Source organism: Hyla sarda, chromosome 9, assembly GCF_029499605.1.
Source record: "Hyla sarda isolate aHylSar1 chromosome 9, aHylSar1.hap1, whole genome shotgun sequence".
Lineage (NCBI taxonomy): Eukaryota > Metazoa > Chordata > Amphibia > Anura > Hylidae > Hyla > Hyla sarda.
In genome coordinates this window covers 15,279,547-15,296,784 of record NC_079197.1, presented here as the reverse complement: position 1 = coordinate 15,296,784, position 17,238 = coordinate 15,279,547, and the positions used below count along the sequence as shown (strand labels likewise).

Here is a 17,238-nt window from a genome sequence, read left to right as displayed (position 1 = left end):
CGGACCTCGAGATGTTGCAAAACTACAACTCCCAGCATGCCCGGACAGCCGTTGGCTGTCCGGGCATGCTGGGAGTTGTAGTTTTGCAACATCTGGAGGCCCGCAGGTTGAAGACCACTGCCCTATACGTTTTTCAAAACTGAAGTACCCCTTTAATAATGATAATCTTAGGTTGGTTTCCTATAGCCGCATATTAGCATCGGCAACGCCAAAATGAACCAGTCTTAGCTCGTCATTAAGTTTTATGGTAATATATTTGGGTGCGGTAAAATCCTCGGGGGATATAACACAAAGGCTAAAAATGCAGCCATACTATGGCAGTGCAACATAAGGCTTATATATGACCCAACTTTCCTATAATCCTTATTGGTAAACAGGGACGTGCACAGACATTTTTGGGGGGCAGGGGCTCGAGTAGAAAAAAAGGGAACTTATTATTATAATAAAAAAAAAAAAAAAGTGTTTATAAAAACCTTACACGTTAAAGGGGTACTCCGCTGCTCAGCGTTTGGAACAAACGGTTCCGAACGCTGGAGTCGGGATCTCGTGACGTCATAGCCCAGCCCCCTCATGACGTCACGCCCCCTCCCATAGACTTGTATTGAGGGGGTGGGGCGTGATGTCATGAGGGGGCGGGACTATGACGTCACGAGCTCCCAGCACAGTCTCCAGCATTCGGCACCGTTTGTTCCAAACGCTGAGCAGCGGAGTACCCCTTTAAAGGGGTTGTCCAGGGAAAAAAAAAAGTTTTTTATATTTATCAACTGGCTCCAGAAAGTTAAACAGATTTGTAAATTACTTCTATTAAAAAAAAATCTTACTCCTTTCAGTACTTATTAGCAGCTGAAGTTGAGTTGTTCTTTTCTGTCTAAGTGCTCTCTGATGACACCTGTCTCGGGAACCGCCCAGTTTAGAAGCAAATCCCCATAGCAAACCTCTTCTACTCTGGGCAGTTCCCGAGACAAGCAGAGATGTCAGCAGAGAGCACTGTTGCCAGACAGAAAACAACAACTCGACTTCAGCAGCTGATAATTATTGAAAGGATTAAGATTTTTTAAATAGAAGTAATTTACAAATCTGTTTAACTTTCTGGAGCGAGTGGATATAAAAAGTGGATAAAAAAAGTTTTTTTTTTTCCTGGAATACCCCTTTAAACAACACAATTCCTGAGGTAAGGGACCTCCTCCTGCAGTCATGTCAGCTAAATGGGACCCGCATCACCTCACGGACGTCCCAATCAGTGAACGCATAATAGGGCCGGAGCATTAAATGGGCCGGGGCTCAAGCCTCCTTTTGAGTCCATGGGGGAGATTTATCAAAATCTGTCCAGAGGAAAAGTTGCCGAGTTGCCCATAGCAACCAATCAGATCGCTACTTTCATTTTTCACTTTCCTTTTCAAAAATGAAAGAAGCGATCTGATTGGTTGCTATGGGCAACTGGGCAACTTTTCCTCTGCACAGGTTTTGATAAATCTCCCCCTTAATGTCTGAACCAGTGTCTCCCAACCAGAGTGCCTCCATAAGTTGCAAAACTACAACTCCCAGCATGCCCGGACAGCCGAAGGCTGTCCGGGCATGCTGGGAGTTGTAGTTTTGCAACAGCTGGAGGCACCCTGCATTGCTCTCCTTGGATCTGCACTAATCCTGGCAGGATATGATGTTTGTTTAGCATCATACGTATGAATGTCGCTCGTCTAGAGGCATCTGTGGCGGCAGCTGCCAGGCATTCCTCCGCTGTGACTGGCACAGGATGCCTGGAACGCCATAAAATCCTTCCCACTTTAACCCCTTAAGGACGGTTACTTAACGCACCAGGACGTACATTTACGTCCTAAGCATAACCGCGGGCATCGGAGCGATGCCCGTGTCATGCGCGGCTGATCCCGGCTGCTGATCGCAGCCAGGGACCCGCCGGCAATGGCCGACGCCCGCGATCTCGCGGGCGTCCGCCATTAACCCCTCAGGTGCCGGGATCAATACAGATCCCGGCATCTGCGGGAGTTCGCGATTAAAATGAACGATCGGATCGCCCGCAGCGCTGCTGCGGGGATCCGATCATTCATAACGCCGCACGGAGGTCCCCTCACCTTCCTCCGTGCGGCTCCCGGCGTCTCCTGCTCTGGTCTGTGATCGAGCAGACCAGAGCAGGAGATGACCGATAATACTGATCTGTTCTATGTCCTATACATAGAACAGATCAGTATTAGCAATCATGGTATTGCTATGAATAGTCCCCTATGGGGACTATTCAAGTGTAAAAAAAAATGTAAAAAAATGTAAAAGTAAAAGTAAAAAAAAAGTGAAAAATCCCCTCCCCCAATAAAAAAGTAAAACGTCCGTTTTTTCCTATTTTACCCCCAAAAAGCGTAAAAAACATTTTTTATAGACATATTTGGTATCGCCGCGTGCGTAAATGTCCGAACTATTAAAATAAAATGTTAATGATCCCGTACGGTGAACGGCGTGAACGAAAAAAAATGAAAAAAGTCCAAAATTCCTACTTTTTTAATACATTTTATTAAAAAAAAAATTATAAAAAATGTATTAAAAGTTTTTTATATACAAATGTGGTATCAAAAAAAAGTACAGATCATGGCGCAAAAAATGAGCCCCCATACCGCCGCTTATACGGAAAAATAAAAAAGTTATAGGTCATCAAAATAAAGGGATTATAAACGTACTAATTTGGTTAAAAAGTTTGTGATTTTTTTTAAGCGCAACAATAATATAAAAGTATATAATAATGGGTATCATTTTAATCGTATTGACCCTCAGAATAAAGAACACACGTCATTTTTACCAGAAATTGTACGGCGTGAAAACAAAACCTTCCAAAATTAGCAAAATTGCGTTTTTCGTTTTAATTTCCCCACAAAAATAGTGTTTTTTGGTTGCGCCATACATTTTATGATATAATGAGTGATGTCATTACAAAGGACAACTGGTCGCGCAAAAAACAAGCCCTCATACTAGTCTGTGGATGAAAATATAAAAGAGTTATGATTTTTAGAAGGCGAGGAGGAAAAAATGAAAACGTAAAAATTAAATTGTCTGAGTCCTTAAGGCCAAAATGGGCTGAGTCCTTAAGGGGTTAAAGGGGTTATCCAGGAAAAAAAAACTTTTTTTTTTTTTTTTTTTTTTTAAGTTAAACAGATTTGTAATTGACTTCTATTAAAAAAAAAATCTTAATCCTTTCAGTACTTATGAACTGCTGAAGTTGAGTTGTTCTTTTCTGTCTAAGTGCTCTCTGATGACACCTGTCTCGGGAAACGTCCAGAGTAGAAGCAAATCCCCATAGCAAACCTCTTCTACTCTGTGCAGTTCCCGAGACAAGCAGAGATGTCAGCAGAGAGCACTGTTGTCAGACAGAGAACAACAACTCAACTTCAGCAGCTGATAATTATTGAAAGGATTAAGATTTTTTTTTATAGAAGTCATTTACAAATCTGTTTAACTTTCTAGAGCCAGTTGATATTAAAAAATAAAAAATAAATAAATAAAAAAAATACACAATACCCCTTTAAGTCCATGGGGAGATTTATCAAAACCTGTCTGGAGGAAAAGTTGCCGAGTTGCCCATAGCAACCAATCAGCTCACTGCTTTCATTTTCCAAAGGCCTTTTAAAAAATGAAAGCAGCGATCTGATTGGTTGCTATGGGCAACTCAGCAACTTTTCCTCTCGACGGGTTTTGATAAATCTCCCCCATATGTGCGCACGTCTTTGTTGGTAAACCTGCCAAGCAGGGAACATACCTACACTACATGGTTCATTCATATGCCATTCAGGGTCTGTGGAGATTTGGGTGACATCTTTTTTTTTGGTCACAATTAGAGATGAGCGAACTTACAGTAAATTCGATTCGTCACGAACTTCTCGGCTCGGCAGTTGATGACTTTTCCTGCATAAATTAGTTCAGCTTTCCGGTGCTCCGGAGGGCTGGAAAAGGTGGATACAGTCCTAGGAGACTCTTTCCTAGGAATGTATCCACCTTTTCCAGCCCACCGGAGCACCGGAAAGCTGAACTAATTTACGCAGGATAAGTCATCAACTGCCGAGCCGAGAAGTTCGTGACGAATCGAATTTGCTGTAAGTTCGCTCATCTCTAGTCACAATCTTTCCTTCCCCTGGCAGACAATGCCATGGCTCACAGTGTATGTGGGCAGCAATGCGAGGACCATAGGAGTACGGACAATGTTTAAGTGCAGGGGCGTCATCGCTTTGTGGTGAAAAGAAACAGAACGGTCTGTGATAAAGAAGGAAGACATTGTCCTGAGGATGCGGATTCCTTATCGCTCTTTTTTTACGGATGAGACATTAGGATTCCGCCTGTCACAGAAGACTTTAGTCACAGAAGACTTTAGACACAGAAGACACAAAGAAGCGATTGTCTCGTCAGCCATCTACAAAATCGCTTATTGTGGAACGATTTACGAATACTTTCGCCACTGGAAGAGTCACCGTCTTTTGTCAAGCTGAGACTCAGCTTTATGGCACCCCTGATGGGTAACGTATCACTCCACATCTTACACAAGACTTGTCATTTAGGAGTCATGAGACTTAATAAAAACATATGGCAACAAATAAAGAGTCTATGTTATCACAGCTGGATATCACCCAGCTGGATATGGCTCCTGCATACCAACAAGGCAGGAAAATGGGTGGAGTCATACAGCCAGTCCTCCGAGTCTGCATCATGGCGAATGTATGGCACGTAAGTAACCGGCACATGTAGTGATCATGAGGTGGCCATGGTTTTTGGACTTCCCATGTGTAATTCCTTAAAGGGGTAGTGCACCCCTAGACATGGTATCCCCTACCCTGATAAGATGTCTGATCGCGGGGTTCCCGCCACTGGGGACCCCTGCGATCTAGACTGCGGCACCCCAGACATGCGGATGACTGGCGATGCGGGGCGGAGGCTCGTGACGTCAGGGTCCGCTGGTGACATCACGGCCACGCCGAGCGGAATTTCTCTGCTCGGAACTTCTGTAGTTACGAATGGGCCCTAAAAGACTATTGGTTTATCGAAAACTCCTAAAACCACGTGTCAATGAACGGAGGCCGAAAACTTCTTGTTCCTCACAGTCTGAAAGTCCTTTAGGGGCTTTTTTTTATTTTATTTTGCAAACCACAGGTATTCATGTGTTTATTACTTTCTGACCACTATAGATAGAAGGTGGAGGCTGCAGTACTGGCTCTTCTCCCTGGTTGTTCCAAACTTCTTTCATGTAGTAATTTAGAGGCCACTGAGCTCTCGGGAACCTTCAGTGCAGCAGAATATATGTCTTTCCCCTTCTCTAGATCTGTGGCTCCACACAATCTGGTCTCTCGAGCTCTACAGGCAGTTCTTTCCACCTCATGGCTTGGTTTTGCATTATCAGCTGTGAGACCTTATATAGACGGGGCTGTTTCTTTCCAAGCTATCTCCAATTCACTGAATTTACCCCGGGTGACTCCAACCAAGGTGCGGAAACATCTCAGAGTTGATCAAGAAAAACAGGAGGAACCAGAGCTAAATATAAAGTGTCATAGTAAAGGGTCTGAATACTTATGGCCGTGTCAAAATTTAGTCTTTTCCTTTTAAATAAATTAGCAATATTCTAACATTCTGTTTTCACCTTCTCATAGTGTACAGTGGTTCTTCAACTTCTAGTAGCCTCAGGTTACAATATTTTCGGTCTTTTCTGGACCATTGTAACTTGAGACCAGACTCACCATACAATGTACAGACAATCCAGATCTGTGATACTTGTCAATGGCCGGAAGATCTGACCAATCAGAATGGGCATTTTACTGGTAAAACTCCTGTATTACTGAAGTACATGCACTGACTGGTGTCTGGTAGCGCCCCCTATGGTACAGGGAGGTAGTACATGTTCTGTACTCTTTACCTGTATTATTGAAGTGTATGCACTGACTGGTGTCTGGTAGCGCCCCCTACAGTACAGGGAGGTATTACATGTTCTGTACTACTCTTTACCTGTATTATTGAAGTGTATGCACTGACTGGTGTCTGGTAGCGCCCCCTATGGTACAGGGAGGTAGTACATGTTCTGTACTCTTTACCTGTATTATTGAAGTGTATGCACTGACTGGTGTCTGGTAGCTCCCCCTACAGTACAGGGAGGTATTACATGTTCTGTACTACTCTTTACCTGTATTATTGAAGTGTATGCACTGACTGGTGTCTGGTAGCGCCCCCTATGGTACAGGGAGGTAGTACATGTTCTGTACTCTTTACCTGTATTACTGAAGTGTATGCACTGACTGGTGTCTGGTAGTGCCCCCTACAGTACAGGGAGGTATTACATGTTCTGTACTCTTTACCTGTACCAGGGTTAGCTGCTCCTTTGGACACCAGGTGAGGGCGGCTCCATGTTACTTTTTTTTAGGACACTGTGTACTGTACAGGACCCTGAAGAAGCTCCTGTCCTCTACATAGACAGTGATTACAGCTCCCAGCAGATCTTTATTACTTTTATATGTAAGGATTTGCTTTATCTCTATTACTTATCTACTTATTTTTCTTTAATCCTCACTTTTTCCTATTTTTTGGATGACATTTTGGGTCTTCAGAACCAATTACCAGGTTTCCATAGAGTTCTGGTCCCAACATACAATGGTTGTCATGGTACCAATTCATATTGTAACTTGAGGGACCAATGTACTGAGTGCAGAATGATGGCAAAATAGATTTTAATTTCATTTCAGAACAAAACGTGAAAAAAAAATTACGAAAAAAATTAATAAAAAAGGGTCTGAAAACTTTTACGGACGCATTGTAGAATTGTAAAGATGTATTTTTTGCTCACCTCACATCTCGCCCAATGGTCTTGTAGAAAACCTTCATAAACTTCCATCCTCCGGAGCCCAGGTAGAACACGAGCACGGCGCCAATTGACTGGAACCAGGGCAGCCCTACCACGGCTTTCAGCAGCAGCAGTAGGGACGAACAGGACGCCAGACGCAGCATCTTCCTGTAACGGTAAAGGTGAGAAAAGTCAAGGCGGCGTCCTATATCTCTTCTTATACCGGCGGCCCCGCGCACGGGGGCAGGACCAGGAGGGTGCAAAGATCACGTCTGCCTGATAGTCTGCAGTATCCAGAGAAAAACAACAAATCCTTCCTGTTTGTCCGGCCGGAGATAATGATGGCCGCGCACGTGTTCTATATAATTATACCGATCTACATAATAACATCAGCCCTGATGAATAAGGAGAGGAATCTACTGTGGGAATGCCAACGTATGCCTCCGCGAGGTTCCTGGGACGGTGCCAGGGGTTTCGTTTTTCAAACAGTACATCTCCAGCTGTTGCAAAACTACAACTCCCAGCATGCCTGGACAGCCTTCGGCTGTCCGGGCATGCTGGGAGTTGTAGTTTTGCAACAGCTGGAGTCACACCGTTTACACAAATCAGGTTGGATAACCCAAATGACACTGATTTTCAATGATACAATTTGTCTTTATAAATAATTTATCCAAACGTATTGCCGAAAGCAGCCAATCAGATCACAGATTGGAATTTCAATCCCAATTTAGAAAATGAACGCTGGAATCTGATTGGTTGCTGTGCTCTCCTGTTTACATATCCATCCTACAAGACAACCAATAAGAGAGGGGAAATAAGGATGGAATGGGAGGGGAAACTATGGGGCAGTCAGAGGTGGTGGGGAAAATACTGTGGTACGGAGTTGGCGCTGTCATGGTGGGGGAGGGCTGTAGGGTGGTTGCTGTCATGCTGGGGGAGGGCTGTCGGGTGGAAGCTGTCATGGTGGGGAGGGCTATAGGGTGGTAGCTGTCATGGTGGGGAGGGCTGTCGGGTGGAAGCTGTCATGGTGGGGGAGGGCTGTAGGGTGGTTGCTGTCATGGTGGGGGAGGGCTATAGGGTGGTAGCTGTCATGGTGGGGGAGGGCTATAGGGTGGTTGCTGTCATGGTGGGGGAGGGCTATAGGGTGGTAGCTGTCATGGTGGGGAGGGCTGTAGGGTGGTAGCTGTCATAGTGGGGGAGGGCTGTAGGGTGGAAGCTGTCATGGTGGGGAGGGCTATAGGGTAGTAACTGTCATGGTGGGGAGGGCTATAGGGTGGTAGCTGTCATGGTGGGGGAGGGCTGTAGGGTGGTAGCTGTCATGGTGGGGAGGGCTGTAGGGTGGAAGCTGTCATGGTGGGGAGGGCTATAGGGTAGTAACTAAAATACTGTGGTACAGAGTTGGCGCTGTCATGGTGGGGGAGGGCTGTCGGGTGGAAGCTGTCATGGTGGGGGGAGGGCTGTAGGGTGGAAGCTGTCATGGTGGGGGAGGGCTGTAGGGTGGAAGCTGTCATGGTGGGGAGGGCTGTAGGGTGGAAGCTGTCATGGTGGGGGAGGGCTGTAGGGTGGAAGCTGTCATGGTGGGGGAGGGCTGTAGGGTGGTTGCTGTCATGGTGGGGGAGGGCTGTAGGGTGGTAGCTGTCATGGTGGGGAGGGCTGTACGGTGGAAGCTGTCATGGTGGGGAGGGCTATAGGGTGGTAGCTGTCATGGTGGGGGTGGGCTATCAGGTGGTAGCTGTCATGGTGGGGAGGGCTATAGAGTGGAAGCTGTCATGGTGGGGGAGGGCTGTAGGGTGGAAGCTGTCATGGTGGGGGAGGGCTGTAGGGTGGTTGCTGTCATGGTGGGGGAGGGCTGTAGGGTGGAAGCTGTCATGGTGGGGGAGGGCTGTAGGGTGGTTGCTGTCATGGTGGGGGAGGGCTGTAGGGTGGTAGCTGTCATGGTGGGGAGGGCTGTAGGGTGGTTGCTGTCATGGTGGGGAGGGCTGTAGGGTGGAAGCTGTCATGGTGGGGAGGGCTGTAGGGTGGTAGCTGTCATGGTGGGGGAGGGCTATAGGGTGGTAGCTGTCATGGTGGGGGTGGGCTATCAGGTGGTAGCTGTCATGGTGGGGAGGGCTATAGAGTGGTAGCTGTCATGGTGGGGAGGGCTGTCGGGTGGTAGCTGTCATGGTGGGGGTGGGCTATCAGGTGGTAGCTGTCATGGTGGGGAGGGCTATAGGGTGGTAGCTGTCATAGTGGTGGAGGGCTATTGGAGTATAGCTGTGATGGTGGGGGAGGGCTATCTGGTGGTAATTGTCACTGTGGGGGGAAAGCGGTCATGATGGGGGGGTGCTATTAAGTGGTAGCTGTAGAGTGGGGGGGCTATTAAGTCATAGCTGTAGAGGGGGACGCTGCTGAAATTTTCTGGTTGCATTATCTATGGAGTCTGTGATTGGGACTATAAGTGTCTGCCTGCACCCCGGGACTTTATTACTTCTGCGGTTGTGCTACCTACCTCTTGGATTGTAGAGGGGGATAGTTATCGGTCGTAGCTGTCATGGGGAGGGGAGGGGGGGGGGGTTAATACCAGGTTGTAGTTGTCATAGGGCCCCATTATGTCACTATCCTGAGGTGAACTATCGTCCTACATAGCAAATCTCTTCTGTGTGACTTTCATGTGTAAAGGTCCCAGCAGCTTCACTGTAAACAAAGAATTCCACAAGAAAACATGGGATGTAAGCCAGCATACAAGGGGTTACTAACACACGTGAGCGCACACACGCACACACGCGCACACACGCACACACGCACACACGCACACACGCACACACGCACACACGCGCACACGCACACACACACACACACACACACACACTTGTGCAGAGCGTGCAGGAAGCCAGTCTACAACAAAGAGTTTTCTATGCTGCCCGCAAAAGCGTAAAATGCCAGAAAAATAAGAACTGAATAGATGAACACACAGAATCCACTGGAAGGAGAGAAAAAGGAGCCACAGGGAACAATTCCGGCGATTGTCACCGTGAGGGGCGGGCCGTCCAGCTGGCAGCCAATGAGAGCGCTGGGGGGGGGGGGGGGCAGGGAGATCGGCTGCAAGATTTGGCACCGACCTTCACAGCTGCCGAGATCCTTCCTATAAAGTTGGTATCAGAGGAGCAAATTCCTGCGTTATGAGCTAATAAGCCTAACACGGACCCCTCACCTGGTAACCCTGCAGGGCCCCCAGATGTACTGAGCTCCGAGATATATCGGGGGCACACTCAGGCATCCTCATATCGGGGGCACACTCAGGCATCCTCATATCGGGGGCACACTCAGGCATCCTCATATCGGGGGCACACTCAGGCATCCTCATATCGGGGGCACACTCAGGCATCCTCATATCGGGGGCACACTCAGGCATCCTCATATCGGGGGCACACTCAGGCATCCTCATATCGGGGGCACACTCAGGCATCCTCATATCGGGGGCACACTCAGGCATCCTCATATCGGGGGCACACTCAGGCATCCTCATATCGGGGGCACACTCAGGCATCCTCATATCGGGGGCACACTCAGATACCCTCATATCGGGGGCACACTCAGATACCCTCATATCGGGGGCACACTCAGGCATCCTCATATCGGGGGCACACTCAGGCATCCTCATATCGGGGACACACTCAGGCATCCTCATATCGGGGACACACTCAGGCATCCTCATATCGGGGGCACACTCAGGCATCCTCATATCGGGGACACACTCAGGCATCCTCATATCGGGGACACACTCAGGCATCCTCATATCGGGGGCACACTCAGGCATCCTCATATCGGGGGCACACTCAGGCATCCTCATATCGGGGGCACACTCAGGCATCCTCATATCGGGGGCACACTCAGGCATCCTCATATCGGGGGCACACTCAGATACCCTCATATCGGGGGCACACTCAGATACCCTCATATCGGGGGCACACTCAGATACCCTCATATCGGGGGCACACTCAGATACCCTCATATCGGGGGCACACTCAGATACCCTCATATCGGGGGCACACTCAGATACCCTCATATCGGGGGCACACTCAGATACCCTCATATCGGGGGCACACTTATCTTGGGACACACTCGTGATTCTTTCATCATGTGACTCAAGGCTTTCAATTGAAGAATTGGGGGGGAGGGGTATAACAATGGCGTATTTTTGCTTTGTTTTTCTAATTCTAGACAACAGATTTAACACTGAACTGACCTCATTAATTCTATCCATCCAATTTCTAGAAAAGCTGGGTGATAACCTATACAGCCAATATTACAGCTCAGGCCGGGTTCACACCACGTTTTTGCAATACAGTTCCCTTATCAGGTTTTTGATTTAAAAAAAAAAAAAAAAAACGGATTCCTCAAAACCGGACTAAACTGTATGAAAACGTGTGTACAAATTTTCATCCGCATACGGTTTGAAAAAAATGATGTCCGGTTGCATCTGTTTTTGTTTTGTTTTTTTTAAAACGTATACGTTTTTAACTTTTCACTCCATTATGAATAAAGTTTCACTTGTTTGATTGAAATTCCAAGAAAAAAAACCTGTGCAAAGTCAAAAACCGTATGGTGAAAACCGGATGGAACCGTACGCACATACAGTTCTGTACGGTTCCCATTGACTCCCATGTTAAAAAAAAAAATGTATACGTTTCAATACGTTTTTTTTCACCCGGACCAAAAAGCGTGGTAGACTGCGTTTTTGGGTACGGGAAAAAAAAACAGACAAAACCGTACAAGACGCAAAACGGACACAACCTGATGCATCGTTTGGCATACGGTTTTCAATACGGTTGCGTACAATTTTCACATTGAAAACGTATACGGGAGCTGTACAGCAAAAACGTGGTGTGAACCCAGCGGCACTCAACTTTCCCCAGATCCGGAGAAACAGCAAATAAGCTAGGGATAAATGACATGAAGGGGGACAATCTGCAAAACGGCAACTCCTAGCATGTTGGGAGTTGTAGTTCTGCACAGTATGGAGTCAGACGCGAGTGACTTCTTTATAAATAATATCTCTGCTTGTTCTAGAAAAACTAGGTGAGAGTTCACAATGGTTTTGTGCCGTGCGGATGACTATTGGGAAATACACACACGGGGTTAATGAGTCACAGCCTGGGGGTCACATCCACCTCTACCCGCAGACACCCCACAACGCAAGGAAAATAGGCGAGAGGTGACGGCGGGCAGACACAAGCACATGCCGCCCGGGTTATATCAGGGCAAGTGAGGAAATAGTCCGCCCTTTGACGTTAGCAGAAATGCTGCAGCAGCCAGCTCTGGATATTAAGAGGTTAATCTCATATTAGTATAAAGGGAAGGGGAATGACCGGGACTTAAGATGGAAAAGCTCATTGAACCTTATTATCGCACCCAAGAAGATGACAAGGTCGTCACGTAAAAGCAGTGTTTCCCAACCAGGGTGCCTCCAGCTGTTGCAAAACTACAACTCCCAGCATGCTCGGACAGCCGTTGGCTGTCCGGGCATGCTGGGAGTTGTAGTTTTGCAACAGCTGGAGGCACCCTGGTTGGGAAACACTCATCTATACTATATACTACTATATAGTCCAACATGCTGGGAGTTGTAGTTTTGCAACAGCTGGAGGCACCCAGGTTGACAAAAACTGTTTTACACATAAAAACTCAGTGTCTTGAGTCATGGCTTTTCATAAGGCTGTCCGGACATGCTGGGAGTTGTAGTTTTGCAACAGCTGGAGGCACCCCTGGTTGGGAAACACTGATCTATACTATATAGTCCAACATGCTGGGAGTTGTAGTTTTGCAACAACTGGAGGCATCCCCTGCTTAGGAAACACTAACCTATACTATATACTCCAACATGCTGGGAGTTGTAGTTTTGCAACAGCTGGAGGCACCCCCTGGTTGGGAAACACTGATCTATACTATATACTACTGTATAGTCCAACATGCTGGGAGTTGTAGTTTTGCAACAGCTGGAGGCACCCAGGTTGACAAAAACTGTTTTACACATAAAAACTCAGTGTCTTGAGTCATGGCTTTTCATAAGGCTGTCCGGACATGCTGGGAGTTGTAGTTTTGCAACAGCTGGAGGCACCCCTGGTTGGGAAACACTGATCTATACTATATAGTCCAACATGCTGGGAGTTGTAGTTTTGCAACAGCTGGAGGCATCCCCTGCTTAGGAAACACTAACCTATACTATATACTCCAACATGCTGGGAGTTGTAGTTTTGCAACAGCTGGAGGCACCCCTGGTTGGGAAACACTGATCTATACTATATACTACTATATACTCCAACATCCTGAGAGTTGTAGTTTTGCAACAGCTGGAGGCACCCAGGTTGACAAAAACTGTTCTACACAGTGTCTTGAGTCATGGCTTTTCATAAAGGCTGCCCGGGCAACAGCTGGAGGTACCCTGGTTGGGAAACACTGATCTATACTATGTACTACTATATAGTCCAACATGCTGGAAGTTGTAGTTTTGCAACAGCTGGAGGCACCCTGGTTGGCAAACACTGATGTTAGGAGTGGAGGATCCAGCGCCGTATGAGCGTACCCTGACTACAGGATCATTTATTGACTCAGATACATATACACTATGGAAGCAGGGCATCTGTTTCTATATATTGCCATTCTGGAGCCTGGGAAAGCAGAGTGACAGCATGGTAAGGGAACTGAACTGGTGGCCATACAGGTTGCCACCTGGCAACGATAAATTAAGCTGACAACTGGGAAAGAAAGAAGATTAACTCCTGACGTGTCAAAGACAACGAACCTGAAGAGGATCTGCAGCGCCTTGTTTGCCGCCAAACTACAACTCTCAACATTTCCTGCAAATAGGGATGTCCCCATACCGGACTGTTGCACTTGTACAAATGTCCCCATCATGATACCAGGTGATTTCTTCAGGCATTTAGCCCTGCTTGGGGCAAGAAGTAGAGATGAGCGAACTTACAGTAAATTCGATTCGTCACAAACTTCTCGGCTCGGCAGTTGATGACTTATCCTGCATAAATTAGTTCAGCCTTCAGGTGCTCCGGTGGCTGGAAAAGGTGGATACAGTCCTAGGAAAGAGTCTCCTAGGACTGTATCCACCTTTTCCAGCCCATGGGAGCACCTGAAAGCTGAACTAATTTATGCAGGATAAGTCATCAACTGCCGAGCCGAGAAGTTCGTGACGAATCGAATTTACTGTAAGTTCGCTCATCTCTAGCAAGAAGCGCTAAATGCCGCAAGAATTCACCAATGATGGGGCAACTAGTCTTATCCCGTCACTAAAATGGAGAAAAGAGTTCCAAAGGATGAATGGCTTTAAACGGCGCTGACCAGGAGGTAAAAACAGCAGGTTTATTTGGATTTCCCACAATGCAACGCGTTTCACCACACCAGGTGCTGTTCTTACCTCCTGCTCCTGGTCAGCGCCGTTTAAAGCCATTCATCCTTTGGAAGTCTTTTCTCTAGTTTAGCCCTGTTATTGGGAAGGCTGCAGACCGGACATCATTACCCCTCCCCCGCTTACCATTGTTGTGGGGGCGCCTAGTTATTATACGAGATTACCTGACGGTGGCGTCACGCTATGGAGCGCTCTCCTTTCTTTCTTTAAACTGCTACAGACGGCAGCTGTATACTGCAGCCTATACCGAGCCGTTCCTGGCGGAGGTGAGCGCGGCAAGTGATGTCATTGCATGTACCGCGCAAGACGCCGGGATGCTGATGTCCTGCGCGGTCGTTCAATTACGTCACTCACCGCATGCACCTCCGCCAGGAAGTCCCTGCAGGGAACAGGGAGATGTAAGTAGCAGTGAGTTACTTAACCAACCTACCTGATATGGGGGTATAATTGTTTAATATCTATCTGGGGCCTGTCCACCTACTGGGGAGCCCTACCTGCGGGGGTCATATAATATATATATATATATATATATATATATATATATATATATATATATATATACGGGGCCTGTGTACCTACTGGGGAGCCCTACCTGATGGGTCATATCTATCTGGGGGTCTGACTATCACTGGGGAACCCTACCTGATGGGGGTCATAACTATCCGGGGCTCGGTCTGCCTACTGGGGGAGCCCACCTTTCCTACCAACTGGGGGAGACCTATCTGGGGCATTATTTACTTACTAGGGGAGCCCTACCTGCCTGATGAGGGGACGGACCTACCTGATAAAGGGACATTCCAACTTAATTGGGTGGACATACTTATCAGGAGCCCTACCCACCTATTGGGGTGACATACTGGTCTGAATATTAAGTTTATTTTGTTTGAAATCATTTTATGTGCCAGGACAAGTGGACGGTCATGAGGGACAAGTAGATTGTTCTCCGTTTTAGTCCCTTGGACAAGTAGTTTTTTTTTTTTTAATTTCCACCCCCCTGTACCTGCAGACCATAGGAACATTTTTTTTTTAATCCCTCTAACCTCCCCTCCGCTCCCGCACTAAGGCCTCTTCATCCTCTGCTCTGTTATCTGGAGTGGAGCAGGACCTGCCACACAATGAAATGACATCATCGTCAGGAGAAGGTCCTGCACCACTAACGGAGGAAGCAGAGGCCTCAGCACGGGAGCGGAGGGAAGGCGAGTGGGATTTTTATTATTTTATTTTGAAGGAGACCTATTGGGTAAACTATATAATGGGGGCATCTCTAGTAATGTACTGGTGGCCTGAATCTAATAGGGGGGATTCCCTACTTACCTACCTACCGAGAGCTTCTACCTAGTAGGGGGGATTCCCTACTTACCTACCTACCGAGAGCTTCTACCTAGTAGGGGGGATTCCCTACTTACCTACCTACCGAGAGCTTCTACCTAGTAGGGGGGATTCCCTACTTACCTACCTACCGAGAGCTTCTACCTAATAGGGGGGATTCCCTACTTACCTACCGAGAGCTTCTACCTAATAGGGGGGATTCCCTACTTACCTACCGAGAGCTTCTACCTAATAGGGGGAATTCCCTACTTACCTACCTACCGAGAGCTTCTACCTAATAGGGGGGATTCCCTACTTACCTACTGAGAGCTTCTACCTAATAGGAAGGATTCCCTACCTACCTAATGAGAGTTTCTACCTAATAGGGGGGACTCCCTACCTACCTACCGGGGGCTTCTATCTAATAGGAAGGATTCTCTACCTACTGGGGGCTTCTACCTAATAGGGGGGGGGGGGGGGGGAGGGGATTCTCCACCTACTGGGGGCTTCTGCCTAATCGGGGGGAGGGGAATTCTCTACCTACTGGGGGCTTCTACCTAATTGGGGGGAGGATTCTCTACCTACTGGGAGCTTCTACCTAATAGGGAGGATTCTCTACCTACTGGGGGCTTCTACCTAATCGGGGGATTCTACCTAATAAGGTTAGTTATCTAACTATTGGGGGCTTGAACCTAATAAGTAGGGGGGAGTCCTTACCTAACTACTGGGAACGTTGTGTGGAGACTTTGCCTAGGGGTAATAAACTGATGATACTGTAGATCCTGGACTCTGTTTTAACATCCTGTTGAATAGGACAATACCAGGCAAAGCCTGAGGAAAGGGGAGGCGCCATTTCGGTGGAAAGGGGGATGTGAGTGGATCTTTGTTGACCCCAGGGGTGTATCCAGCTGTTGCAAAACTACAACTACCAGCATGCCCGGACAGCCGAAGGCTGTCCGGGCATGCTGGGAGTTGTAGTTTTGCAACAAATGGAAGCCCCCAGTTTGGAGACCTAGGATATACAGCATTGAACCTCAACCGGCAGCTCTCCAGCTGTTGCAAAACTGCACATCCCAGCATGCATTGCCAGCCTGCATCCACAGCTGGGGAGCGCTGCTACAAGGGGAGGGAGGCAGCACTGACACTTACACCAGGAATACATAATATCAGTGACACCATCTATATACCATCTGGATACATTTGTATCTATACAAGCATTCAGATACCTGGGCAACTAAGACTCCGGATTATGTGTCAAAGGTCACAGCATCTGCAGCATCAGCTATATACCCCCATCTATATACCCCCACAATACATGTCAGCACAGGCTATATACCCCCATCTATATACCCCCACAATACATGTCAGCACAGGCTATATACCCCCACAATACATGTCAGCACAGGCTATATACCCCCACAATACATGTCAGCACAGGCTATATACCCCCACAATACATGTCAGCACAGGCTATATACCCCCACAATACATGTCAGCACAGGCTATATACCCCCACAATACATGTCAGCACAGGCTATATACCCCCACAATACATGTCAGCACAGGCTATATACCCCCACAATACATGTCAGCACAGGCTATATACCCCCACAATACATGTCAGCACAGGCTATATACCCCCACAATACATGTCAGCACAGGCTATATACCCCCACAATACATGTCAGCACAGGCTATATACCCCCACAATACATGTCAGCAC

General features: G+C 47.4%; 1 protein-coding gene across 2 annotated transcripts in view; it reads right to left on the bottom strand.

The window, feature by feature from the left end:
- SLC27A4 (solute carrier family 27 member 4) overlaps nt 1-17,238 on the bottom strand; it is a 45,910-nt gene that overhangs the window by 26,614 nt on the left and 2,058 nt on the right. Inside the window, exon 2 of one of the 2 annotated variants that reach the window (XM_056539641.1) lies at nt 6,815-6,979. In XM_056539641.1, the coding sequence (XP_056395616.1) occupies nt 6,815-6,975 (161 nt within the window). In that variant the 5' untranslated portion in view covers nt 6,976-6,979. Of the gene's footprint in view, nt 1-1,221; nt 1,338-6,814; nt 6,980-17,238 lie in introns of those variants that run through there. The other variant, XM_056539643.1, reaches the window with a different exon arrangement.